This window comes from Ailuropoda melanoleuca, chromosome 5 (genome assembly GCF_002007445.2).
Source record: "Ailuropoda melanoleuca isolate Jingjing chromosome 5, ASM200744v2, whole genome shotgun sequence".
In the NCBI taxonomy this organism is placed as follows: Eukaryota; Metazoa; Chordata; class Mammalia; order Carnivora; family Ursidae; genus Ailuropoda; species Ailuropoda melanoleuca.
Genome location: NC_048222.1, coordinates 109510409 through 109537011, shown reverse-complemented (window position 1 = coordinate 109537011; position 26603 = coordinate 109510409). Strand labels below are relative to the sequence as shown.

The following is a 26603-nucleotide window of genomic DNA, read 5'->3' as shown; positions in this document are numbered from 1 at the left end:
CTAGGATTTTCTCTGACACACACACACACACACACACACACACACACACACACACACACGCATGTTTGCAGCTTTAAAGATATTCTAACCTTATTTTTAGTCATTTGCTTATTAGAGCTGAAGAGACAATGTCAGGGAAGGATATCTGCTACAAGATGTTGAAATATAAAAGTGTAGAAAGTAAGACAACTACAGCCATTTGTAGATCTTCTGAGTTTCAATATTTTTACTGTGAGTTCTTAAATTCCTTTACTGCGGAGTAAAGAAAATTATCAAGTGTAGTGAACTTTGTTGGATCAAACCAGAAATCTCTGACATCTGCTGAGATATCAACAAATGAGAGCAAGGTTCTCTACTGACAAAGCAGCTGGAGCATTAGTTGTCTACATTGACCAGCTTGTCCACGGATATGGTTTCATTGTAAGAAGCTGGCAACCCACTGGTTCATGAGTTAGCTCAAGTCTACATCAATCCCAGTTTAACCTGATCTTCATTTCAAATCAAATCCCACTTTCTTTTTTATTGAAGTATAGTGGGCATACAATGTTACTTTAGTTTCAGGCATACGACATAGAGATCCCACAACTCTGTAAGTTATGCTATCCTCACAAGCACAGCTCCCTTCTGTCACCATGCAGTGCTATTACAATACCACTGACTATATTCTCTATGCTGGGCCTTTTGTCTTCACGACTCATTCATTCCACAACTGGAAGGCTGGATCTCCCACTGCCTGCCCTTCACCCACTTTGCCCATCCCCTTCTCTCCCTCCCCTCTGGCAACCGGCTGTTTGTTCTCTATATTTATAGGTCTGATTTTGCTTTTTGTTTGTTTGTTTATTCATTTGTTTTGTCAAATACCACATTTTGATACTTTATTGGGGGTGAGGGTTAAAACTCAAAATTAGATCAAAGCAACCCATATTTATTGAGATTTTAAAACCAAATGAAATTAACAGATATTTATGTGTTTAATAAGATAAGGCTCAAAAAAATAAATTAAGGCTTAAATCAGCTGATATGAAATTGGTCAGGTGCAGGGACCCCCACAATAATAACAATGTTCAGAGCTCTTAGTCTAAGGTGCTATGTTAAGGACTGTTCTGAGTGTTTTACATGTAGCACTTCAGTAATCCTTATTATAACCCTATGAGTTAGATATTATCATCATCAGCAATTTACAAAAGGAGGAAGTCCAGGCACAGAGAGTGGAAGAAAACTTGCTTAAAATCAACTCAGCGAGCAAGTGGCAGAGCTTAGATTTGAACCCTGGTGGTTTAGCTCCTGCCCTAGCACTGCCTCACATGTGATTTTGGATTAATGTAACAGAGTGAGAAAACAGGCCATGGTAGACACCATCACAGTCTCTGACCTCTATCCTCACCAAAGGCCATCTGGAATTATTAAGCAGTCTTTGGGTTCCTTGCCTTGAATTAACCTAAGACAAGATATGTGAGGCAGAGACAGCTAGCCATCCTCCAACACCCATGGGTTTCTTCTTTCTTTAATAAAGGCAACTCTGAGTCTTAGCTGGACACGGGGCCTCCATAACAAAACACTGTCAGTCTCCCTAACACGTGGCCATAGCCACGTGACCAAGTTCTGGACAAGAGGATGAGCAGAAGTGCTGTGCATACCTCCAGACCTTGCTCATGCCCTCGACTTCTTTCTTGCTTCCCTGCTACTTAGGATGTGGATGGGATGGGGGGCACTGGTGCTGTCATATTGGACCATGAGATGGAAACCGTGTGCCAAGGATGGCAGAAGAAGATAGAAGGAAAGCGCCCGAGTACCCTGAAGCCACCAGAGGAACCCCGCACTGTTTATACTCTGGCTGCTCTAGAAGAGAAAGAGAAAGTTCTACTGACTTCAAGCCACTGATACTCTGTGGTGTTTTTACAGCCAAAACTTTATCCTAACGAATCTTGACTCATTTAAAGGATGTTCAGTTCGTTTATAGGGTGTAGGACTCTCACTCTATGATGCGTATTTACTGTTTCCTGAGATTTTAATGATAATTCACGAGCAAGACTCTGTCCTGCTTAAGGCTTGTTTTTCAGACCTCTGTTCTACAGAAATAGTGTCAAAATGGACCAGTTGTTAATTAGGAACCAAGTGCAAGAGTTAACAAAGCTATTACATAACCACACTGTCGCTTAGAAACTTGAAAATTTTTCTAGAAACACATGTTTACACACAGTCGAAGTGGTATCATTTAATTCGTCTATCTGGTCTACGCGTTTTAGCTTTCAGCACACCCTTGGTACACATCTGTCAACACCTGAGGCAGCCTTTCTGCCTCAGCGCTATTGGTATTTTGGACCAGACGATTCTTTGTTGTAGTCCGTTCCATGCATTGGGGGGTGTTTAGTAGCACCGCTGGCTTCTATCAACTACAGCCAGTGGCATCTTTCCCCCTAGTCATGACAATGGAACATATCACAGACACAGCGGAATGTCCCCGAGGAGGCAGACTCACACACCCCCCCCCGCCCTGTTGAGAACCCTACAGTTCATGTATCCCAGGGGGCAGCTTTTGGGAAAGCAGAGGTTGTGACTATTTAAATTCTAGGGGGGATACAGACAGGTGGATCCTGAATATACTTTTCCACGATAGTGGTGCCCTGGTGATTACCAGGGGCAAGGAGAACAAGCTGATTCTTTATTTTTTAAATGAAGAAGTTCACGAAGCTTTCAATAAGAAAATTCACAGGGCAGTAAAAAAGTCATAGGCATAATTCCAAGCACATTTAACTATTCGTCCAACTTCCTCTATCCAAGGTTAAGATGGAAATAATGGTCTGTGTGAAGTAAAAAAGAAAAGAAGAGAAAAGAAAAGAAAAAACCCTGTGTATGAATAGAGTTCTTTTATAGAAAGTCTAATGAAAGTAGAAAATCTGACCCTTCCGAATTGAGAGCCTTGCCCTGTTCAACTTTCAGTTCCTTTTAGCCTTTATATGTTGCCAGCACCGTCTTTTCAGACATTTCGATATTCTGTATGTGTAATAAGTGAGAAGGATTTGCAGGTATTTTCAAACATGTAAGCTTTTTTAGCCCCACCAGTCAAGTTCTTCTATCTTGATACCTCTCACAATACGTAGTATTGAGTCTATTTTGGTGAATGGGACTGTTCTATGTTCCATGGGATCTGCTCATTCAAAGAGAATAGTATCTTCAAAATCTCTGTCCTATTAGAAAGAGTGGGGGAAGAAGTGTACTCTGAAATGATACATCAGGCCTGTCACCTGTCCTGAGATGGAACTCTGGGGGTGAGGTGAGGGAAAAGCTGTCACCTCGCATTTCATACGGATCACTACACTAATCAGGAAGGTCCCCAGCACCTGTGGCATAGTTACTGATTGTCAGGGTGTGGGAAGCCAATCAATTTGATGTTCATTTTCATCAACAAAGCAGAAGTAATGCCCCAAGGGTGGGATGAAAATGACATTACGTTTTAATTGAGAGAATTCTCTCTTTGCTGATTTCTGGAGTGGGTGGAATCCGAGACATATCTTCTTTTCTCTTTGAGTATTACATATGCTTTTAAAAACTTAGCTCATTGCTGCAGTCCATCATTTCCAGCAACCAAAAACCTCCATTACTTCAATCCGAGCATTTTACCCTTCATGGAGGTGGGGGGGTGGATGGCAGGAAGGGCGATCTATTCAGAGGAAGAGATTATTTCCAAAAATGGCAACACACTGGGGAGAGAGGGTTATTTATCCTTATCTAACACACTGAATACGAACGTAGACTGAGCATCGTCATGGCTACCTATATCCAAGAAGGTGCAAAACCAAAGACTAGTTTCAGGTATTAAGGATTCTACTAGTTCAATTAAAGGCAGAACTTTAAAAATTTCTTCTATCTTTTCCCTCCCACTTGAGTTCACTTTGCCATTACTTTAAGATTTTGAAAAGCCATTCAGAGACATTTGTTCTTCAACGAAATTCACTCAAATGTAAAACATCATTACTTTCCCCTTCTTACCTACATACAAAGCTAAATATTACCAGACCACACTGGGAAAGGGTTTGGTTTCTTTTGTTTTGTTTGTTTTTAGTACAGTAGGGCACAGCTTCAAAGTCTGGTTCTGGAGTGATCCAATTATTTCAATATAAATGGGAATTTGTATTGGTGCTTGGCACAAACCAGCCTGCTGAGTCAAAACCAAAGATGGTAGTTCTTGGATTTGCCAGAAGGGAACTCAAAGGTGGGAGAAGACTCCAGGTATCCTTATCCATTAGCCCAGTGATATCCAATGTCCGATTGTAACCCACTGGCAGATCATGAAATGAACAGGGGGTCTCAATCAGCATTAAAAAAAAAGGTGAAACAAATTGGATAGATTAGAAAATATTAGATATGGTACACGTGTGAAGATTGTTTCATTTATCTTTATCTATCAATCAATCAACCAACCTCTCTGTATATTTTACATTGTCATTTAGCACATACAAACACATACTCCTATATAAACGTGAAATTTACTCTGGGTTTTTGTCAAAGAAGCTTGAAAGATATACCAACTCAGTACATCATTCCATTTACTTTATTATGATAAAGTTCCTTAAGAGTCCAACTCTATCAAAACCAGTACATAAAACAACAAGTATCCTTTTCCTAGTGCAGACTTAACTTTTTCTTCCAGAAATTTCTTTAATCCCGCCTACCTCAGCAATTAAAAAAAAAAAATTAGCCCAAGCTTGTTACCACGGCAAGAGGGTAAGAAAATCACTACTTTGCTAGCAAACGGTGTACCAGAATCACCTCCTAGTTCTTCATTTGCACAAACCAAGAGTCATGTTGGAATCCAGCTGTTGCAAAAGGTTTTGGAAAGTGTTATCTTTCCAAAAGAAAAATAATCTGGGAGGAGTTAATATCATCATCTCTAGAATGTCAACCACACGATCTAACCTGTGAGACATCTTCTCTGCCTGCCTTCTGAGAGGTTTTTCCAACTGATGAAAGGATTCCTTATGAATCAGTGTATATGACTCCCCAAGACACTAAAAACGTAATAGAGTCATTTAGCTCGAGCCAGTAATGATTTCCCAAAGGTCTAACTGCAGGTTTATCTCAGTTCCCCAATAAAACAAAAATGACTTCAATGCATTCAGTGTGCTAAGCACACAGGAACATCCTGGTTGGGCTCATTATGCATACCAAAAAAAAAAAAAATCCACTTTCTCAAAAAGATGCAGTTTTCCTTAAATTCATTTCTTTCTGCTCTAAATTGTTCTAATATATGGTGTGTGACCCTGAAGAGCAGCCACCATTGCTAAGGAACAATTAGTTAACTTAAGAACTTCTGTTTTTTTAACTATAAAATCTCTTCAGTGGAAATTTCTGTTTAAAATTGCAAAGCCCTTTTAGAGATATTTGACCAGTGTGCTTTCACATGCAACAAGGAAATGAACACACACACACACACACACACACACACACGAGTGAAAACAGATATCACTGGACCACTGGTAAAGGTTTGTCTCTCCACTCTCACCCCTTACCACAGTGAATTCTGAAGCTTGCATCATCCTGGAGGAAAGCGTAATTCACACTCACTCTCTAGCTCAGTATTAAGTAGCCAACCTCACAGCTTGCCAGCATGGAGTGGACAATTTCTTTTATCATTGAAACATACTATCTCACTCCCTGTCTTAGCAAACTGCCTCTGAATGGTAACAGGTCTAGACTAGAGAATCACCTACTCTATTCTGGTGGCAAAAAACAAAAAAGACTTCAAAATGTAGCAGCTGAAAAATACGTTTGTATAATACAAGTCTTGAAAAGTCTATGAAGAAGCTACATTTCCTCAGATATTATGGATGACGAATATTTTTTTAAAGGGATTTCAACATCTGAGGATTACGTGGGCTGTGGCACATACACTGAAAGGTGGTCTTGAACCCAAATCCATCAGTGATGGTGGCGATCTTACTTAGTAACTAGGTTTTTGATAATTTAGCACTTGGTGGTCTTTCTCAGTATGGGGCAAAGGCAAATCTCCCACTCCAAAAGATTCATAGTATGTGCTAGCAAACATGAGTCCTTCTGATTGTCAGTAATGCATGTATGTAACAAATATTTAGGAATTCTGTTGTAAATAATGAATTTTATTGTCGTACACAATATAATTGGGTATAACATTTGTAAAATGCCATCATTAGTGGTTTTAGGATTGTAAATCACCTCTTCATTGCCAGAACTGGCAACACGCACATACACAACAGCCTCTAGGCACGCTTTGTAAGCATCTGTTAGAGTAATTTGCAGTTTTATTGGCGAATTCATAGTTCCCTGACATAGCTCTTTACAAATAATACGGGAGCAATTCTTGTGTGAAGCTAAAGTCACTCTTCTCATGAAGGCATTCTCTTTTCTACAATGAATTCTAAATAATGAATTTGTCTTGTTGTTTTCAAAAATTTCTGATCTCAAATTCTGTAACTTTCTGAGCCTTTTTATTAGGTTGAGTTTTGTAGACTTTTTCCATAAATATTCAGTTAAATGCCTAGGTAACCATTTATAAATAATTGAGAAAGAAAATCAAAATTTCAACTACACATAATGACAATATAATCTCTTTTAAAATAACTTAACAGTAAGAAAAATTAAATGAGACAAATATTGGGCAACACTTACCATCAATAATTATTAAAGTGATATGCACAGATTCCATCCACTATAAAAATAATACTCAGCAAATTAAATTAACTTTCTTTGCCTCTCTTATCTTTATGCAGGGCCTCTCTGTTTCCATTAAGCCTTTCAGGGGACTTTATTCGGGCTTTAAAGATTAAACAAGAAGGAGTCAGATTAACTTTTTAAAATGGAAGTCAGATTATGCCATTTGCTCAAAACATTCCGTTGGCTCCTGGCATAGTTGCGGTAAAAGCCCAAGTACCCGTTCTTCACCATGAAGCCCTCCAAGCTATTCTCCTTTATTTCCCTCCAGCCTCCTCTCTCTCCTGGCTGTCACTTCCTCGTGCCAAATGCCTCAGGCCTTGTAGTTACTCCTCCCTTTGCCCAGAACAGCCTACCCCACATGGTGTGTGTTGCAACAAAACTGGCTCCAGGTATCTGCTTGATACCTTTTCTCTCTCTTAGCTTTCTCCACCACCCTACCTTAGTGACCTTCCCCCACACTTGCTTAGTTTTCCCATGATGTGATTATACATTACATATAAATATATATAACATGTTTTCAGGATGTTATTATATATATGTGAGTGTACATATTATATACGGTCTGTATAATTAGTAGTTTATTGTCTGCTTCTCTCTGTCAAGTGTAAACCCCATAAGGACAGAAACTTCATTTTGTTCACTGCTATTCCCCAAGACCTAAAAAGTACCTGGATTATAATAGCTGCTTAATAAGTATATGTTGGATGAGTGAATGAATTTTCTTTTCATGCCAGTGGCACATACACCTCATCACAGTTTCTCACACTGTTCATCAGATATTTAATGATATGCCGATACTTTAATTATTATTATTATTATTATTATTATTATTATTATTAATTAGGCTCCATGCAGGGGATTGAACTAGTGACCCTGAGATCAAGACCTGAGCTAAGATCAAGACTCAGACGCTTACCTGACTGAGCCCCCAGGTGCCCCTAACTCAGATCCTTTTATACGTAATCCTCATTTCATAACATCTCAGTGTCCAACCTGGAAGGAGTACAATGCAAACAACTGCAAGGGAGAGTCAGTGAACCTGTTTGTAGCCACTGAGAGCGGCCTTGTAACTGATCTCTTCTATTAGGAAACGAAAAAGATGCAACGGAAATGTGAATGCTCATTATTTTTTGGATAGAACTACGGCAAATAGCCTCCAGAGCAGCCATCGCTGTATTAATTATACCTAAATGAATGACATTTGTGAGACCAGCGGTGCGATGCAAGCGTGCAGCGGAGCGTTCCCTGAAACACTATTTCCACGGCCAAGTTAAACGAGATGGTGTTCAGTCCTCTAACAGTGGGTGCCCTAAGGTAAATTTAATTCATTCATCTTCCTTCTAAGGTTCAAAATAAGCAACCATCCTGAAGCTTCAGCCATTCCCTAAGTGAACTGAGTAAGGACCCAAACTGAAATTTATATTTAAACGAGTGTGGTCATATTTGTATCTCACATGAGGGTTTCACAGCTCTTTGTTAGTAACTTGTAGGATATTTAACAGAAAATTTTGGAAACGACTCTGCCAACATTTGTTCATGGTAACACAAGATGTTTAGGAGCCCAGGACAAAAGACCCATCTTGCGTGTGACCATAATAATTATTACTGTGTAATTTAAAGCATGGTGAACTTTATCTCTACGCCTTAACACCTTACTCCCTCTAATAAACTAGTCTTCTTTCTTTATAAAAGTGTTCCACGGTCATGATAGAAAACAGGAAGAACAGACACAAGTGGGGAAAAAAAAAAAAAGAAACACAACCACAGATCCATCACCACTCAAAACAACTGCTATGAACATTTTGGTGAACTTTCGTTTTTATTCCTTTTTCATGTCCAAATGCCTTTTTAAAAAAACATTAATTACTATGAAAGGCATGTAATTCAAGGCAAGTCTTAGTATGACACCAGTGATGATATTTTTAAAATACCACATTTTCGAGTGATAAAAGTAACAGTTGGGAGATAGACCGGAGTGCTTTAAAAATTAACATTTTTCATAAAAATGAAAACCAATTTGGCCAAAAATAGTGTCAAAAATAACTTTCACATACCGAAAGCATGCCTACATGTTAAAAGCATTTGCAAGAGTACACATTTTTTTTTTCTGAGTAAAATTTTCCCCTGCTTTTCTTTTGGCAAGTACCTACACGGTACATACAAAATTAGCGAGCAAGAAAATAATTGGTATGAGTCATTTTGCCTGAAACACAAAATAGTTACCTAAAATCCATATAACCAATAAATTCCTGCCGCCATACTCTAGCAAAGACTGACAGCCAGAGTTTGGACCTAATCTTTTTTTGTAAATCATTCTCCTTTTGGGCTAGCTGACGCCCTAATAATTCTGTTTCCCCAGCCTTTCTCTCATTTCTAGAATACGGCGGATTTCCCAGATAAACCTCACCACTGCCTTTCCTGAGACCCACCCATTCATGAATCTTTCAATTGAACGTCCCTGAGCCTAATTCCATTCAAGTTAAAAGAGAAGCAACTGATGGAGTGACTCATTCCTGGATACTTAAGGCAGGAACTAGATTCTGCAGATGGATGAGTCATTTTGACTGGAAAGCCTGGATGGGAAAAAGTACCCGAGGCTGCGTGTAACAGAAGATGGGGAAATCGTGAAGGTAGTAGGTGCCAATAAACACAAGACATGAAAACAGTATGCCTTAGCCTGCGGTACTTTGATATCTTAAGATGGGTTCTACTTTCCAAACACCGCTTACGAGGTTTTCTTCCCTGACATTTTCATCTCTTCTAGCTGAAAATATTTCCATTCACATTTGTTGCTTTTAGGTAAGTCTACCATTTTTTTCTGGGGTCACATTTAAATATGGTTCTGTGGAAGTTGATCTCCTTGTCCAAAGCTCCAAGCATATATCCTCATGACAGAAACTTCCAGAAAGATCTGGTGTCAAGCATCAGTACAAGAATATACAAGATAATTTCTCCTTTTTCAAAAATGAAGGGAGCTTATTGATATTTTCTGATTATAAAAATAATTTACGTTTTTTGTAAAATGGAAGTCCATAAAAGATAAGTAAAAATCCCTTGAAATCCTAAGTAAATGGAGACAGCAGTTAATATGTCTATATCTATCCTTCCTGATTTTTTTCTGATATGCACACATTTTATAAATGATGGGATCATACCATTCAAGGGGATTCGTCACCTGCTTTATATTCTCATGAGCTGTACGGAACAGTGACTTAACTGGCTGGGGCTGCTCACTGAAGGAAGATGGCTAAGAATCACTGCTTTGTCTCTATTTTTACTGGTTCATTTAATTTACAGATTATTCATTAGGGCTCAAGTCATCATATGTGTAAAATGATAGATTCTAAAAAAAATGATTTGAACACATATTTTACTTTTTTAATTTTGAGAAGTAATAAAAGTAATGCAAATTAATGGTAAAAAAAATAGAACAAAGGATATATACTGAAAAATAAAAGAATACCTCTTCCTTACTATCTCTGTCCTTCTCACTCCTTGGTGGTAATCACTGTTAACAGCTTATCTGTCGAGAGATTAACTATGCACATGCAAGCATATTATGTGCACATAAATACATCACTTGTTTTTTTTTTTAACACAAACGGGATCATGTTACACAGGCTGTCTGCAGCCAGTTTGTGTGTGTGTGTGTGTGTGTGTGTGTGTGGTTGTTTTGTAAATCTGACATTATCTCTTGGACATCTTTTTTTAAATAAATTCCTACAGATTTCCTTCATCCTTTTTTAATGGGTGTGGAGTTTTCCATGCAATGTGCCATGGCTCATTTCATCCCCTCCCTACCTATGGACACTGAGTTTGTTTCAAATCTCTATGTAGCAAAGCACATCTCTGTTCATATAACTTAGGTTCTCGTCCATATACTTTAGTGTTCCTTGTTCAAGTCTATTTGTAGATTAAATTCCTAGAGCATCAGGTTCGAAGCTCACAAAATAACATGGAGCATCATATTTCTCTGTAACTTAGAGAACTCATTTCTTATTTACGTGTTTCAGATTATTGATGGAAGTCTTGCCACATGTAAGTCCCAATAATGGCTCACAATAGAAAAAAGGGAAGGAAAAGATTGAGATGAGATAGAATGCAGAAGCACTGAGAGCACAGGTGGCTGAGGGCAAGAATGGCTATGCATGTGAGTTCATTTCCAGCTCTAGTAGGGCTGACTCTGTTGTCTTTTATAGAGGCGAGGAGAGAGGTGTAAGACAAGGGAGCTGTGTAGCCTGAGAGCTGTAGAAAACGGCTTCTCTCTTCACGCGTAAGAAGCGACTGAGGAAGTGTCAGAAGACTTGTGGAACATGTTTCCCAAGCAAGAGGAAAAAGCCATGTATAATTTTTTAATGATTTGAAAGGAAAAAAAAAGATGTTTTCATTTCCAGGGAGATTAGGCCTGAATTCAAATCTGTCTCACACAAAGTTTTTCTTTAGTTTTTTTTTTTCAAGATGTTATCTATTTATTAGAGAGAGAGAGAGTGCACGCACACGAGGGGTGCGGGAGCAGAGGGAGAAGCAGACTGCCCCGCTGAGTGGAGAGCCCGATGTGAGGTTCAATCTTGGGACACCGGGATCATGACTGAACCACCCAGCAACCCCTCTTTTGTATTTATGAGACTCCTATGCGAACTTCTGCCCTATTTGGATCAAAATGTAACACTGTCCTTTAATAAAATAATTTACATTAAAAGAGAAGCTCATTTGATAAAACAGTTGGCTCATGGATGGGAAAAAAACTCTGTAAGAAACAACTCCAAGCTTTTTAATATGAGATTAATGACCTAGGGGATTTTATGCCTGGGAAGTTTATTATTACATGTGAAAATTAGTGTAATAATAACAGTAATTCAACTACTGGCCTTTCACATCAAACCGTCTAAAGTTTTCTTGTACTTGCATTTTCTACTCTCTGCCTTCGGAAATGCTGCCCTAGAGTTTCTTTGGTGGTTGGCAGTTAGATCTGTATCTAAGGGGAAAAAAATGAACACAACAGCCCAGCAATCTTTCTCTTGTCAAGTTAAACCATTTAATTCTAAAAAAGAGAGTGACATCATGGTAGTGTGCTACTCACATTAGATAAAGAGACCAACTATATTTGGAAAGGGCTTTACTGCACATCTTATATTTATAAAGGGATCCATTTTTATCTGTAGTCAAAAACAGATCTGTGTTATAATCAAAGCCTTATCAGATCCCTCGTGAGAACGTTTAACACTAGTTCTTACAAACAACATGGTTTTTCAACAATATGCTTTCATCCCAAGGTTTAATGAGCAACTATATTAGGTGCTAGCTTCTGGGAGATAAAATGATCAACAAGACAGTCTATGCCCACCAAAGAGTTTGCAGTTAATCAAGAAGGTGATGAGTAAACAGGGAATTCTGAATATCCAAGGACCTCCAGGAAAGTGGTGGCTAATCCAGTTTTGGAGTGGCAGGGAATGATTTCCAAAGAAAACACAGACTATTAAAAAAACAAAAAACAAAAACCACCCCAAACCAACAGGTAGTGTATAGGAGAATGCATGTGTGTTTAGTCTTTATCCAGAGAGCAACGGGAAGCCAGCAGGGCCAAGGGTGACATGATGAAATCTGCCTTCTAGAAAGATTATGACTGCAGGATGGAGAGAAGGGCCTGGTGGGGGTGACCCTGGACATGCAGAGACCTGCCAGAGGCTGTTGCTGTAATCCAGGGAACCAAGGATGGAGACTTGAATGCAGTTACTGGCAGTTGGGACTGAAAGAAAAGGATGCACTGAGGAGAGAGCTGGGGTGGGCATGGGGTTAGAATCAGCACAGGAGGAAAGGTAACTGAGTGGAGGGGGAGGGGGAGGAAGAGGTAATCATGGAAGACAGGCAGCAAATGTGTCATCCTCCCTGATCGTCCGTGGTCACCTGGCCTGTACTACTTCAGTGCCTGCCTTCCCACTGCCAGCACCTGCATATGGTTCCCAAGGGCTCTCTCTGGCCACTGAAGCCTGCTTTGCCCACCTGTGCAAGAGACCAGAGTATTGGGGAATTGACTCTTGAGAGCAGGTTTGACAGATCAAACACCGACCACATAAACTTCCCAGCTCTCTGACCTCTCAGGAAGGAAAAACCAAGGTGTGCACCCTTCATTGCTTCCCAGAGCTCCCCAGTGAAATTAACCTCCAGCTGTTCGCAGCAAGTGACCTGTTTGATGACATTCCCTTTACTGGCTGCCTTCTTTTCCTTGGCTCGTTTCCCCATTCCTCTCCTGGTGTTTCCTGTGTCACTTCCTAAAAAACTACATGCACTCAAATCTTTGTCTCAGGATCCGCTCCTAAGGAAACCCAAACAAATGGTGTCCAACCTTAAGGTGTATGTCATGGTGGGTTATGATGATGATGCTATCCACTAAGAAAACAGCAGAAGAGAGAGGAGGGCTTTAATCAATTAATCAGTCAATTAATTAATTAGTTTTGGAAGATACAGGGGACAGTGGGGGAAATATTATGCTTAGTTTGGGACCTGTTGAATTGAAAGAGCTTGAGGGACTTTTCAACAGAACTCCAGCAGATGGTACAGGGGACCAAATATCATTAAGCAAATTCAAAGACTGCCCCTACTTTCGTGCTTCTAGTTAACTTTTCTTTCCTGGGTGATACACTGAGAACAGAAATGGTAAGTACGCTAAAAAGGAAAGATGCCGCATGAGGGAGAATAGCCAAAAAATGAAGCCCATGACTGTCCTTCCTATAACGCCATCAAGAAAGGGCTGTGGTGTGATATGGGGGTATCTTTCTTACCACGAGAGAAGCACTCATGTGGCCTACAGATGGGAATCCAGAACGGGTTTGTTTAAATGAAAATAGATGGTCTAGTTTGCAATGATTTTTCTTTTTTCTACCCTGGTTACCGGAGGGCAGTTGCTGCCCTGAAAGGGAATAAACACAAAGAAGAAATTGCATGAAATGAGAATATGTATTTTTGATAGCAAAGGAATGGAAGAACATATTGTATATACAGAAAAGGCCTTGTAGATTGAATTAGCCAGTCCCAAACTGAAGCCAGAGGTTACTACATTCCAATTTTCAAACAAATACTCTTCATCATCCATTACACGTACTTGAGAATTTGGCCTTTTATTCATTCTCAAGGCACCTCAATAGTCTTCGCAAAAGTAAAATCACCACCACAGGCACCGCTGAGGTCTTGTAAATGGTGTGCAGAAAATTTTATGTGAGCACGTACACATTTGCTGTGCTCACAGGAAGACACTGGGCCACGGCCAAAGTGGACACAGCCTCCTGGGTTTTTGGATGTTACATTCCCCACAAAGAACAAACATGAAAGTGTTGATGATTATCTTCAGTACCAAGCCACTCAACCCCTGTGCCACCTGGGCAGAGATAAAGAGGCTTAGCCAAACAACCACAGTTGGGTTGTCCCCCCCCGCCCCCTCCCCCGCCGGTCTTCGTGGCTCTTTATAGAGACCTCAAGTGAGGCATCCAAGCTGCATACAAGTTTGTCCTTGGCAAAGCTTACCACCCTTAAGAAAAAGCAGGCCAGCACTTTAGTGTGTGAACCCCTCAACTCTTAGTCTGCAGAGACCCCTAAACTATTAGTGATAGTTCTGAGAGGGTTAACTTGGACACCAAGCCGACAGCTCCTGATGCAAGCCCTTGCTCTGCAAGACGTTCTGAATGGAGTCCATAGCTCTCTTTCGGAACTCGCCCATGGTCTAAGACCAAAGTAGGCTGGCGAGGGACAGATGGGACCAGGTGTGAGCACATCTTTTTTAGCCTCAAATAACACTCTCTGGACGAGGAAGACCCAGCACAATGACAACGTCCCCCCGTGGTAAACAGCTGGACAGACTACAGCTCATGTACAGCAAGCACATCAAAGAAATGCTGTAAGCGGTACAGAATAGCTTTCCAATCTGAAACACAACAGGAATCAGATCTATCAGCCTATATGTCATTTAGTTCAGGGCAATAAGTTCGTGCTACAAATGGAAATGTCTCTGCAGACTGAAAGGTGGATAATTGGAAGACTGCTGTCCTCATCATCACTGTCGTAGTCTCTGAAGTGAGCGTGCACTCAGATTCATGGGTCGGAGGTGACAGCTTGGCATCTAGACCCACCTATTTGTGAATAAACCAATAAGCCCTAACAAATGCAGAAATACTGCCATGGTACATGGCTTGGTGAATTTTCACAAAGTTACATATGCATGCAATCAGCAGCCAGATAGAGAAACAGAACATCCTAGCTTCCTAGAAACCCTTCCCGCACCCCTTTCCTGGCGCTACCAACCCCTGTAATGAATTACTTATGGTGACTGCCCCTCCCGCAACTCCTAGTGGGGGTGGTGGAATTTTAGGGTTAGAGACTCTGTGTTTTCCCCGGTTCCAGCATTCTAGTTTGGGCCCTACAAAGGAAATCAAGGCACCGGGACTGAAGTTCCAGATGGCAGAGTTTTTGAAAAAGAGGGGATATGGAAGGAGCTTAGAGGCCTTCTATTCTCTTTCTACTGGAAACTGGGCTAGAATTACACCTGATTTTCCTGATTCCCAGTCTAGAACTTCTTCTTACGCACTGCTGACCAGATCCCACTACCTTCAGTGTTACCCATTTTATTTCATCAGGAGGTTTTTACAGTTTCCCGACACGATGTCTATGGCTTGGATGATCTATTCAAAATTACTGAAAACAAACATGAACTCCTTCTTTAATTTTCCTAACTGAAAGAAACAGTTTAAGGGACTATGATTACCAGATATCTAAGTATTAAAGGAAGGAAGAAAGAAAACAGAGAAATGGAAGAGAAGAGGACAAAATTAGAATTTCATGAATAAACAGTATATTATTATCTTGTAACTTCTTTGAAATATCTTACTAAGAGGACTACTTTTTCTTCCTGGCTAAAAGAGGGCAATCCATCAGTGAGACTTTAAATGCTAAGTGTGGGTCCGTGGGAGCAAACACATGCAGAGACGCGTTCCTTGGCTCACTGCCAGGGACACCACACCTGACTTAGCAGGTGGCAATGACAGGGCAGAAAGACAATGTATTGTGCAGTTCTGGGTTTGAAATCCAGTACTGCCTCTCACCAACAGCATGACTTTGTACAAGCTATTAAATCTCTCTGCATAAGGTACAAACTTCCAGGGATAAGATAAGTAAATCATGGGGGATGTAAGATACGGCCCGGTGACTATAGTTAATGATATTGTATTGCAAATTTTTAAGTTGCTACGAGGGTAGATCTTAAAAGCTCTCATCATGAGAAAAAAAAATTGTAACTATGTATGATGATGGGTACCACCTAAACTTACCGTGTAATCATTTTACAACATACATATCAAATCATTATGTTGAATACCTTTAACAGAATCTTATATGTCAATCATATCTCAATAAAACTGGGGAAAAAAGTTATTAAATCTCTCTGAACCTCTAGTCACTTATTTGTAAAGGAAGCATAATTCCCATGTCTCAATGAATTGTTTTCAGAATTAAATGGGATGACATATGTCCTGCGCCCTAATAACTACATTTGACTCTTGAACAACATGGGGGTGTTAGGGGTGCTGACCCCATGCAGTCGAAAATCTGCATATCATTTCTGACTCCCGAAAAACTGAACTACTACTGTCGTACTGTTGACTGATAGCCTTACCAATAATATAAAGAGTCAACATATATTTTGTATGTTGTATGTACTGTATACTGTATTCTTTTTTTAAAGATTTTATTTATTTATTTGATAGAGACAGCACAAGCAGGGGGAGCAGCAGAGGGAGAGGGAGAAGCAGGCTCCCTGCCAAGCAAGCAGCCCAATGCAGGACTCGATCCCAGGACCCCGGGATCACGATCTGAGCTGAAGACAGACACTTAACCGACTGAGCCATCCACACGCCCCTGTATACTGTATTCTTACAATAAAGTCAGTTAGAGAAAAGAAAATGTTACAAAGAAAATAATAAGGAAAATACATTTATAGTACCGTACTGTATTTATTGGAAAAAAGCTGCATATCAGTGAACTCCTATTAGCTTCCTTCCCTGTACACAAGGAATTTGTGGAATCAAAAAGGAGCTTAAGCTACAAAACAATACATACCAACAACACTCAATGTTCTATTGTTTATCTGTGACTTAGTCTGAATTTAAAAAGAATCTGCTGTGTTTGAAAAAGGATTAAAGAAAACACTTTGCCATATAATCCAGGATGGCTCTGTCTGTCTGTCTGTCTCTGAGCTGGTAAGGGTTAACATAAAGGAAGGTGGCCTGCACATCAGCGGTCTGAAAGAGGTCATCCCTACAGTCGGCTGCAAGGGGTAGAGGGGGAGCCGGACACTCAACGCAAGGTATGCTTTATCTAGATCTCAGCCAAGTACATGAGCTGGTACCCCTTGTATTACAGTGATGGGCCGAACAGAGGGCGGAAAATAAATCAAGAATTGCCCTGGTGACAAGGCCGGCTGCTCCAAACCAGTCTTTTTAACTTAACAGTAGATCCTGGTGTGCAGAGCAAGGGACTCGACTTTCCCCATGTTCCTTACGTCTTGTTTCCGTGCTGTAAACCACAGCGGCGACAAAAGGTGCTGTTTTCTTTTTAAGGGACGCTGGCAAATAATGAGGGTGGGGGTGGACAAATGTAATTGTTGGTACATTTTGCATTGTCTAGCCCTAAGCTCCCTCTGAAATATCAAACAGAAGCATCCGGAGCTCCACACTCTGAGAGAATTCCACAGAGACCCACACTTCCCTTCACACCCGCTCTGGTTGTGTTTTTGTTTTTTGGCTTAATACAGAACAAACATACTGTGCCTTCAAAATCATAATAAAACAGAATGGAAGCTCCGCATTGTCTGAAAGGGGCGCTGAGATAGAAGTTCTCCTCTTAAGAGCCTTTCCTTCTGGAAGAACGCCAGGCCAACGGGTGAATGCTGCAGGTCGGACGGTCACACGTCCACACCGCATACAGAGCAGCCCGCGGTGCCCTGAGGAACAACTGACCCCACGCTCTTTCCTCTATTAATGTGAATCTTCTACAAAGAGCGACAACTACAAATTAGACAAAGTACCTTCGATTTCACACGGCCTCTAACTTCTACCTTCCCCGTAACGGGAAAGCGCCTTTATTTCTTCTGTAAAATCACCATCAGCACCACCACCACCCAGCGTAACCTCAGTCACCTATTCATGGCTTTAAGGATGTTTGGTCCCCCCACCCGTCCAGCAGAAGGTGACAGCGGCTTTTAACTCATCATTTTCTTAAGGATTCCGGGTGTTACCTCTGTCTAAGACATTCACAGCAAGTAAAAATGTTAGGTCTTGGCACGTGAACATTCTTTGGTTCTCAGGAAAGTCAGTCTAGAAATAGTGGCGGCAACGAAGGCCAGGACACCGTGAAGCTCTGTGTTTATTCTGTTTCTCTGGGATGGTGGCAGCTGTGTGTCTCAGATACCATCTGCCGAAGGCAAATGCCTAGTTAACTGTGCTATTCTCGATTTCTTCACAGTCCACAGTCCTACCCACCTCTCCCCACTTTGCTATCCCCCATAATGCTGCTTCATTCTCCACAGGCCTGAGACACAATCGCAACGTGCGGGTTGGATCCCTTTGGTCTGGAGCTGTGGGGTCTTACAGAGGCCCTCATTCGGTGCACCCCCTCTGCCCCACGGTCTGACTCCACAGGTGTTTAGAAGAGAGTTTCATCTCACTGACAGAAAGTATACTAACACAGCCCAATATATGCTGCTGAATTAATGTTACGGGTCTTCAGCATTTGCAAGGGACTTCTCAGATTGGAACCGGGCATGTTAAACCTCATTAATTAGGATCTCTCCTAATTGGGAATCTGAGACAATTCTTTGGGCTGATATTTATCTTTGCAGTATCTCTCGAAAGAAGAAGTTTGCTAAGTAAATAGAGAATAGAAATAATATTTTAATGGTAATGCTTAAACTACTGAAGAGAAGATTTCTAAGGTCTCTGAGGCTTTTATTTACACACTAACAACACATTATTTTCTGCCTAGTCACTACCTGTCTTCTTCCTGGCTTCCCCATTTCTGCACAGACACTATTCCTCCCTCATTCAACCTGCTTCTGCAAAGCTAACCAGTCTCCCAAACCAGTGAACTAGCCCTTTGTCTGCCTCTCCTACCCACCTTTTCCTTTTCTCTTTAACCCAGGCCCTTGTTCATAATAGTGCCTTAGCGTGAGAACATCCCCATTGGACTCTTCGTGCTTGCCACATCTCCAATGATTTAGCAATCTGCTGCCCATTAAGTCTTCTGGAATTTTCTGTAAGAATCCGTGACTCTTATGCCTTCGAACCTTGAGATCCTCAACTGTAGCTTTAATTTCTTTGCTTCCAGCATATGGCATTTAGCAGAGTACTGGAATAACTGTAGGACCACAGTCTCTATCTGAGACCCCTGGGCTCTGATGTATTTGGGGATTCATATTTGTTCTTATTTCAGAGTGCTAATACGGTGTCTAAGACATATTTTACCTAACACTCCAGTGGGCCTTCATAATCAAGCACGTTGATATTTCTGTGACCAAATGGATGAATTTCCCCCTTGGCAGTACATATGGGCTATAAATAGCCTCCCATTAGGTTTTGCCACCAAGTAACTTATTTAAAAAATTGTGATTGGAAGAGCTTTTTGGATTTTAGAATTGTGGGTAAGGGACTGGGGAGCCGCAGTAGGAATACAATGGCCATTTACTGTTACCCAGGCTTGAAAGAAATGTTTTGTTGAAAAGTCTCCATATTGTAGTCTTTTGTTAATTCAGATTGGTCTTCTCCACAGTTAATCCAAATTATTGAGGCTTTCCTTACAAAACATGTGTTCAGATTATGAGAACTTTGTGATTACAAGGCTGTCCTTGTCATTTTTAATTTTTCTAGTTTTGACTCCATTTCTAAAGTATTTTCACCTTGTCTGTTAAAAAAATAATCCCTTTTTAGTTGTCTATTTTAGCAAAATCCCAGTTATGCTGACTTCCCGCCCAAAATAAAAGTTAACTTTTAAAGTGTGAGTTTATCTAATTTGTGATACGTCTGTCAGGCAAACCACAGAAACCTCCTCTATATGCAGTTAAACATACACTGATATCACTCTTTGAGGTCGAGTTGTAACTTGACCAATAAACCCTTCTTCAAATATAGCCCAGCCAAACATTAAGGCAGCAATGCAGGGTTTGTATATACACCACGGGACGCTGGCTGTATGGGCCACAGCACTCTGACAGGCAGTTCCTAGGCAGTTATTTTGACATTAGAAAGTCGCAATCCATCAACTTAACAGCAGGGTGATAATTTGGGGACTAGGGAGAAGGCTATTCAAAATGACACTGTGGGAAGTAAACAGTAGTTCAAATAGCCCCTGTTTGAGAATGAAGACATCAACCAAGCAAAATTTCTTTCCACCTCTAGAACCAGATATTATGTAACGTATTTTTGTGTAAGCATGTTATTTATGGTGTTTGAATAGAAAAGCCCTGCAAAGCTAAAAAGCGTGTAGGTATCCGGACTCTTTGGGATGAGAAGAAATGGATCTGTCATCACAAGACTAAAGGGTGACAAAGAGTTGCCTTACCCCCACTGTTTGTCACAAACCACTTCCAGTGACCTGTGATACCCCAAAAGCCAATATTCCATAAGATGCTACTTGGCTCTTTCCGAACTGCAAAATACTCAGATCTCCAGCCATCTGTGACACCAGCCTCCTTGCGGGTGTGGAGGACACTTGGACTTTATTCTTGCAGGGGTTCCTGCCCAACAACCCTGCTATGAGCTTCTCCTGAACACTCATAGCCTTGGTCTCCCACACTCTCCTGGACAAGTGAATGGGTGGAGAGGCCACGGAGAGCTTCTGAAATTCTCTCAATGGCCGGAACTAAGGTTACAACAGCAGGAAGTTTCCTGGCCCCTGCACTGGTGTTGGGGTGGGGGTGGGAGGCTGGTGAGGAGTATGGGGTACAGTGCAGTGGTTCTCAAACGTTCTCGTCTCGTAATAACTCCGGGAACACACACACAGCCCTGAGGGCTGGCCATGCTGTTGATAAGGGGATAGCAAACACATCTTGCCCTCTACTCTGGAGAGGAAAAATGAAAAAGGAAGAGTGGATAATAAATTAATTATGTATCGATGCTGAGATTGCAAAAAGGAGCATGAGATGGATATATGCAGACACTCTGATTAAGAAGAGAGGCGGAATCCGGGTGGCAAGATTATCTTAATGAGCTGTGCTGCTTCCATGGAAACCAGAGTGGTCTTTGTGGCCACCCGCACCCCACCAGGGTCACGACCTTCCCTGCTGGCGATTAGTTCTTGCCACTGCCCTCCTATATCTTCCTGGCTGCCTGCCTGAAATACTAACAGCGTAAAGCAAATTATTTTCAGGTTATACTCCAGTATTTCAAAGAGGAGGAAATTTGCTATATGAATGAAACATCAGCAGGTAAAGAACAATAAGCTCCCAAAGCAAAAATGAAGCACTTTATTACTGCCTACACTTAATTTTAATAAACTTTTGTGACTGTTTAAATTGAGTTTCTCCCCTTTTTAAAAGCCTAGCTTCATATGAATAACGTCCACATCTAAGCTGAAAGTACCTGAAAATTTACACATTTCAGAAAAGTAATTTTAAGCAACCAACAGTAGAAGCAAAGTCAATAATGTTTCCATACCTGGCGTGGATATTCTTCCGTGAAGCACAGATTCACTGGGCAGCAGGTCTTTTGAATTAGAGGTGAATGGTGATTGTCTAAATGTATCTTCTGAAAAGAAAGGGCTGGGGTGGGGGGAGGGGTGAAGTTTAGTAAATTAAAGTTATTCACATTACCCAGAGCATCTGGCCCCAAATATATTTACACAAACACACATAAATGCGGGATAAGGTATTTTCTTTTAAATGGTGTTTAGAGAATATAAGAAGATTGTGCTTAAAATGGAGAAAGAGAAAATATATAACCTCAGACAAGTACCATCTGTATATTCTGCTGGTTGGTTTTATATTTAAGGTGACTAGATGAAACATCATCTTTGAAACATTGTTAAACCCACAGTCAGGACAGCTGAGCTGTAAATTTTACTCTTGCACTATGTGTCCTGCAAGTGTGTTGTGCCCAAATGAAGCCCAACTGACCGACTCAGAATCAGAAAGGCCTATTCGACGTTCTTCCCGGAGGGGCAAGACATCTGTCGTGGCTCACCCACATTTTGTCACCTGAGCTCTCAGGACCAATAGCGCACATAAGGACAGCAGGCAGGCCAGAGTCAGGGGCCAGTGCCCTGAAGGAGACAACTCACTGGTCCCCACGGAAACGGAGACCGCATCCTAGCAATGTCTTGGTTTGGAAGGGGTTAAGCCGGCTAACTGGGGAGATCTTTATTTCCCATGAAACCCTGACTTGAGTGATTCTATGTTCCCTCAGTGACTCAGCTAGAACTAGAATCAGATGTCAGACACCCAGCCAGGGTTTTGCTCTACGACCACGACTGCGAACACAAAGGNCTGACTTGAGTGATTCTATGTTCCCTCAGTGACTCGGCTAGAACTAGAATCAGATGTCAGACACCCAGCCAGGGTTTTGCTCTACGACCACGACTGCGAACACAAAGGTTTTGCATGTTTTAAATCAGAGGATTTTAACCCAATGGTAGCATCCACTGTCCATGTCTCTAAAGTAAACTGTAAATAAGTATTGTGATCACATGTGAAAATACTGCAGTTCTCGGTAAAGTCCAACCTGGAGAACAGAAAGCCCAATGTATTTACAACAGAGAAAATTTAATGGAGGGAACTGGGTACACAGGCGGTGGGAGGTCCCTAGGGGTGGTAATGCAGCCCAGAGCCACGAAGAACAGGAGGCAACCACCACACTGAGGCTGGAGGGACAAGAGGGGGAGGTAAATGGAGCCCAAGGGCTGGGGACACCGGTGGGAGCTAGAGCCATGGGGGAAGTGCAGCTGCTGCGGCAAACGGAAAGGTAGTGGTCTTCCTTAAGCCCCACCTCCATCTCCCACCAGGGCCTCTGATTGGCCCAACCTTCCCAGAAGCCCGAGAGAGGCAGCCTGCGCGGATCCGGTCCCCTGCAAAACTGCCAATCAGGGGAAGGAAAAGACCCGACGGCACACAAGACTAGGACCACCATGACCCGTGTTGCTTTACTAAACATGCCGCAAGGCTATCGTTACTCTCATTAAATCTTAAAAGGAAATATTAAAATAAAAATGGGAGACATCTATCTATAAAAAAGTAAAACATAATTAACAATATGATTTGATAAGGCTGTTAGGCTAGATTTAATGCAACTTTGTGTGGCATGCTTTTTAGTTATATCTTAAATATAAAACCATTTAAATAGGCTTAGAGAGTGAACGGGCTATAGGCTAGTAGGTGGTGGGAAATGGGGAAACATACTGTTTTATGCCAAACAGCTCATCACCTGCAAGTGATACAGAATATTCGAAAGGACAAGGCAATGCAGTACGGTGGCTAACAGCATGTGCTCAAAAGTAGGCAGCCCTGAGTTCAAATTCCAGCTCTACGGCGTTTGGCTGTGTGACCTTACACATGTGACTTAGCTTCTCTGAGCCTCTGTTTCTTGTCTATACAGTGGGATGATCACAGCATGCACAGCTCACAGAGAAGCTGTCAGCACTGAATAAGACGGTGCAAGGAATATGCTTTCCTAGTGCCTGGCAAACATGAAGTGTTCAATAAATGTGAGCTACTTTTTATTTGTACCTCTAACTCAAAGAGGAGCATAAATGAACGAACTTTTCCTTACAAGCTGACCGAAAGTGTAGAGTTTTCTTGTATAAAATGAACGAAGAGAAAGTCACTCTGATTTTGAAGAGTCGCTGACTTCTGGGTGATGAGGTTAATTTTCAACTCTTCCAGTAAAAAAAAACTGTTTACCATCAAAGGACTTTAAAGGACATAGAGAACATGGAGGATCGTGGGCCAAACCCAGAATGTAAGGTTTCTCGATTCCCACCTCGTTAGCCCTGGAGTTTCCATACAAGGAGGCAGAGCTATCCTGGTGTCTGAGCAGACAGTTCAAAAGGGAAACACCAGAGTAAAGGTCCCTGGGCACAGAGTAAAGGTCAGGCGATGGGCCTGCATGTTACCATGACTTGGGCTATAGAAAGCACTGGAAATCTGAGAGTTCAGGGAAGCCCAGGAACTGTTTGGTCTGAAATGTGGAGACTTTCCTCTGAGAATCCCAAGAGGGGTTCCCTAAGGGGTATCTCAAAATATCACCCTTCTTGTCACAGAGAAACGTGTATACTTCCCTCATTCCCCTGGTCTGACAGTAGCCATCTAGTGAGTGCCTGTGACGTGTCAGGTCCTGGGAACATAATGGTCAGCCAAACCGGCTACGGCTGCAAATCTCAGGGAGAGGAAAGACCTGTGTGGGGACATGAAGGGGAACTGCATGGAGACTAATGCTGTGGAGGAGAGGGTACGGTGTGCCAATGTGGGTCTTGCCTGGCCAGGAAGGCCAGCCACGGCTTTCCTGCAGAAGCCACAGGTGAGCTGACACCTGAAGGGAGGGTAGGGTGGTTGGGTTCCAAGAGGCTGGGAACACATCCCCTGCACAGCCAGAGAACACAGCCTGTCTGTGGAGTTGGCAGAAGGTGCACTGAGGAGGGACATGAGGCCAAAGCCTTGGGCAGGCACACTGTGTGCAGGGATCGTGACTTTGTCCCACCAGCCGCGGAAAGCCCTGCTGTACGTTAGGAAAGTGGGGGATGGAATAAGATTCCAGTTCCAGGAATCTCTGATGGAGAGCTTGCAGAAGACAAGCCGATGGCCAGAGTAGCCGTCCACGTGGGACACTGCAACGCTGGTGGCCGATGCTACAGACCAGCAGCGACACATGCAGATTGAAAACAGTTTAAGAGCTAGGGCAGGTAAAGACCACAGGTACGTTTAAAACCAAGCCTCAGGTTTCCAGGTGAACCAGGCCGAGGCTGCCGCACTACATGCTGGGAAAAGCCTAGGTTTTGCTAAAAAGTAGAAGCGGGCTCGCTCTGCATCCTCACGTGTTCTCTGCAACAGCACAGATGTCCACGGATGGGCGGAGAGAAGCCCTATTATCACCAAGCCACTCAGAAGAAACTGAGTCGAAAGGGAGACAATCACTGAGGGCAACAACACTCCAAATAATTTTCTACCCCGGATGCAGCTTTATCCTGCTTAGAACAGAAAAGGTTTCTTGTGAGGGAGAGGGAGTCACGCTGAATACTAAAACGGCACAAAAGGATGAGCAATGTTACGGGGCAAGGAATCAATGAAGACACTTTCGCAAGTCAAGGCAGCAGAAGCCTGGTGTGAGGTCTCATCTAGAAAGAGACGATATTAGGATAACGGAGAGCACGAGTCTCAGGCCACACGCGCCACTGCAATGCTCTGCATTTGTATCCGTTCATTCCAGGGGAGTGCAGGGGTTTGGCACGCAGTTTGGCACATGGTTTGGCATCAGAAAGATCTGAGTCTGAATTCCATAATGGCCATTTAATAGTTAAGTGCCTCCTGGTCAAGTCAACCACCTCTCTAGCCTCAGTTTCATCATGGAAAAAGGCTTAAAAAGCCTTTAAAAAAGGATAGTACCAAGGGTTAAGTAAGGTATTTCCCATTCAAGTCTTCAGTACCTAGTACCTAGTACACGCTCAATAAAACGTAGCAACTGGTGCGTACATTGCTACGGAATATCTGGCACTGTTCTAAAGTACTTTGTGTACCTTAGCTTCACTTAATCCTCACAAGGGCCTTACTACAATTATTATGACCCCTGTTTCAGGGATGAAGAGACTCAGGCACAGAGAAGTGAAGTGACTGTCCGTGCCCATGAGCTGAGCCTGGATTTGAATACGAGCAAGTTGGCATTGCATTCTGCACTCTTACCCACTAAGCTACCCTGGCTCTCCTGTGATCCTTTAATATCCAGGCAGCTCATGGATAGTATGGAACCTTGCAATGAATGAGCAAAAGGAAGAGACAGAGGAAGGAGGGCTGACGGGATGAAAACAGCCATTTCGGAATGCAGATTCTCAGGTAACTAAATGTTTTCAATGGAGAAACAGAGCAAGTGAACATGATTTAGTCTTCACTTCCCTCTGGAAGACAGGCCCTGAAACTTCCCAGCAGACCCCATTTCAGAATGCAGATTCTCAGGTAACTAAACGTTTTCAATGGAGAAACAGAGCAAGTGAAAATGATTTAGTCTTCACTTCCCTCTGGAAGACAGGCCCTGAAACTTCCCAGCAGACCCCAGGCCCAGGCCCTGAAACTTCTGCAACCCTGAGGTCAATTTGCAATCCTAAACATTCCCCACTGCCGGCACACACTGCTTTTGAGGGCAAGCTCATCTCTGTTATTAAGGCCGAATGAAGAGGTCAGAGTAAGGAGGCCATTAGGTGCTCGGATCTGCTTCAGCACAGATACGAAGCTCCTGGTGGCACTATGGCCACACGGACATCTGTAAATTCATCTTGCAGCCACTTAGATTGCCATCTATGTTTCAGGAAGAGGAAGAGAAAAACCAAACTTGGAGCATGCCCTACATAGCACATGCTTGCTGTCCTCATCTAACAAAATCCCTACCTGCCACAGCATATCTCCCTTTGGCCCCAGGCAGAGATAGGCTACCTGGAGGACTCAGTTAATGCATATAAATGTTCAGAAGAAGCTGCCCGTGTAGACTCCCCCATTACTTTTCTTGCCTTTTGCTACTTAGAAAAGACAAAACGTTTATTCAAGTTTCTTTTCTGGATAAAAGTGAAACGAACATTGAATGTGTATTTTCATTTTTCTCTTGCAGAAAATCTAAGGGTTAAAATATGAGGGGGCACTGCTGTCACCATGGCTGGGCAATTCCAGGCATCAGGCGGCATGAACC

General features: G+C 42.1%; 1 protein-coding gene across 8 annotated transcripts in view; it reads right to left on the bottom strand.

Moving 5' to 3' along the window:
• The window catches only part of ZNF827 (zinc finger protein 827), a 166702-nt gene that overhangs the window by 37292 nt on the left and 102807 nt on the right, over window positions 1-26603 (bottom strand). For all 8 annotated transcript variants that reach the window (XM_011221025.3, XM_019796420.2, XM_034661557.1 and 5 more), the window contains exon 8: window positions 21381-21484. In XM_011221025.3, the coding sequence (XP_011219327.2) occupies window positions 21381-21484 (104 nt within the window). The remainder of the gene's footprint in view (window positions 1-21380; window positions 21485-26603) is intronic.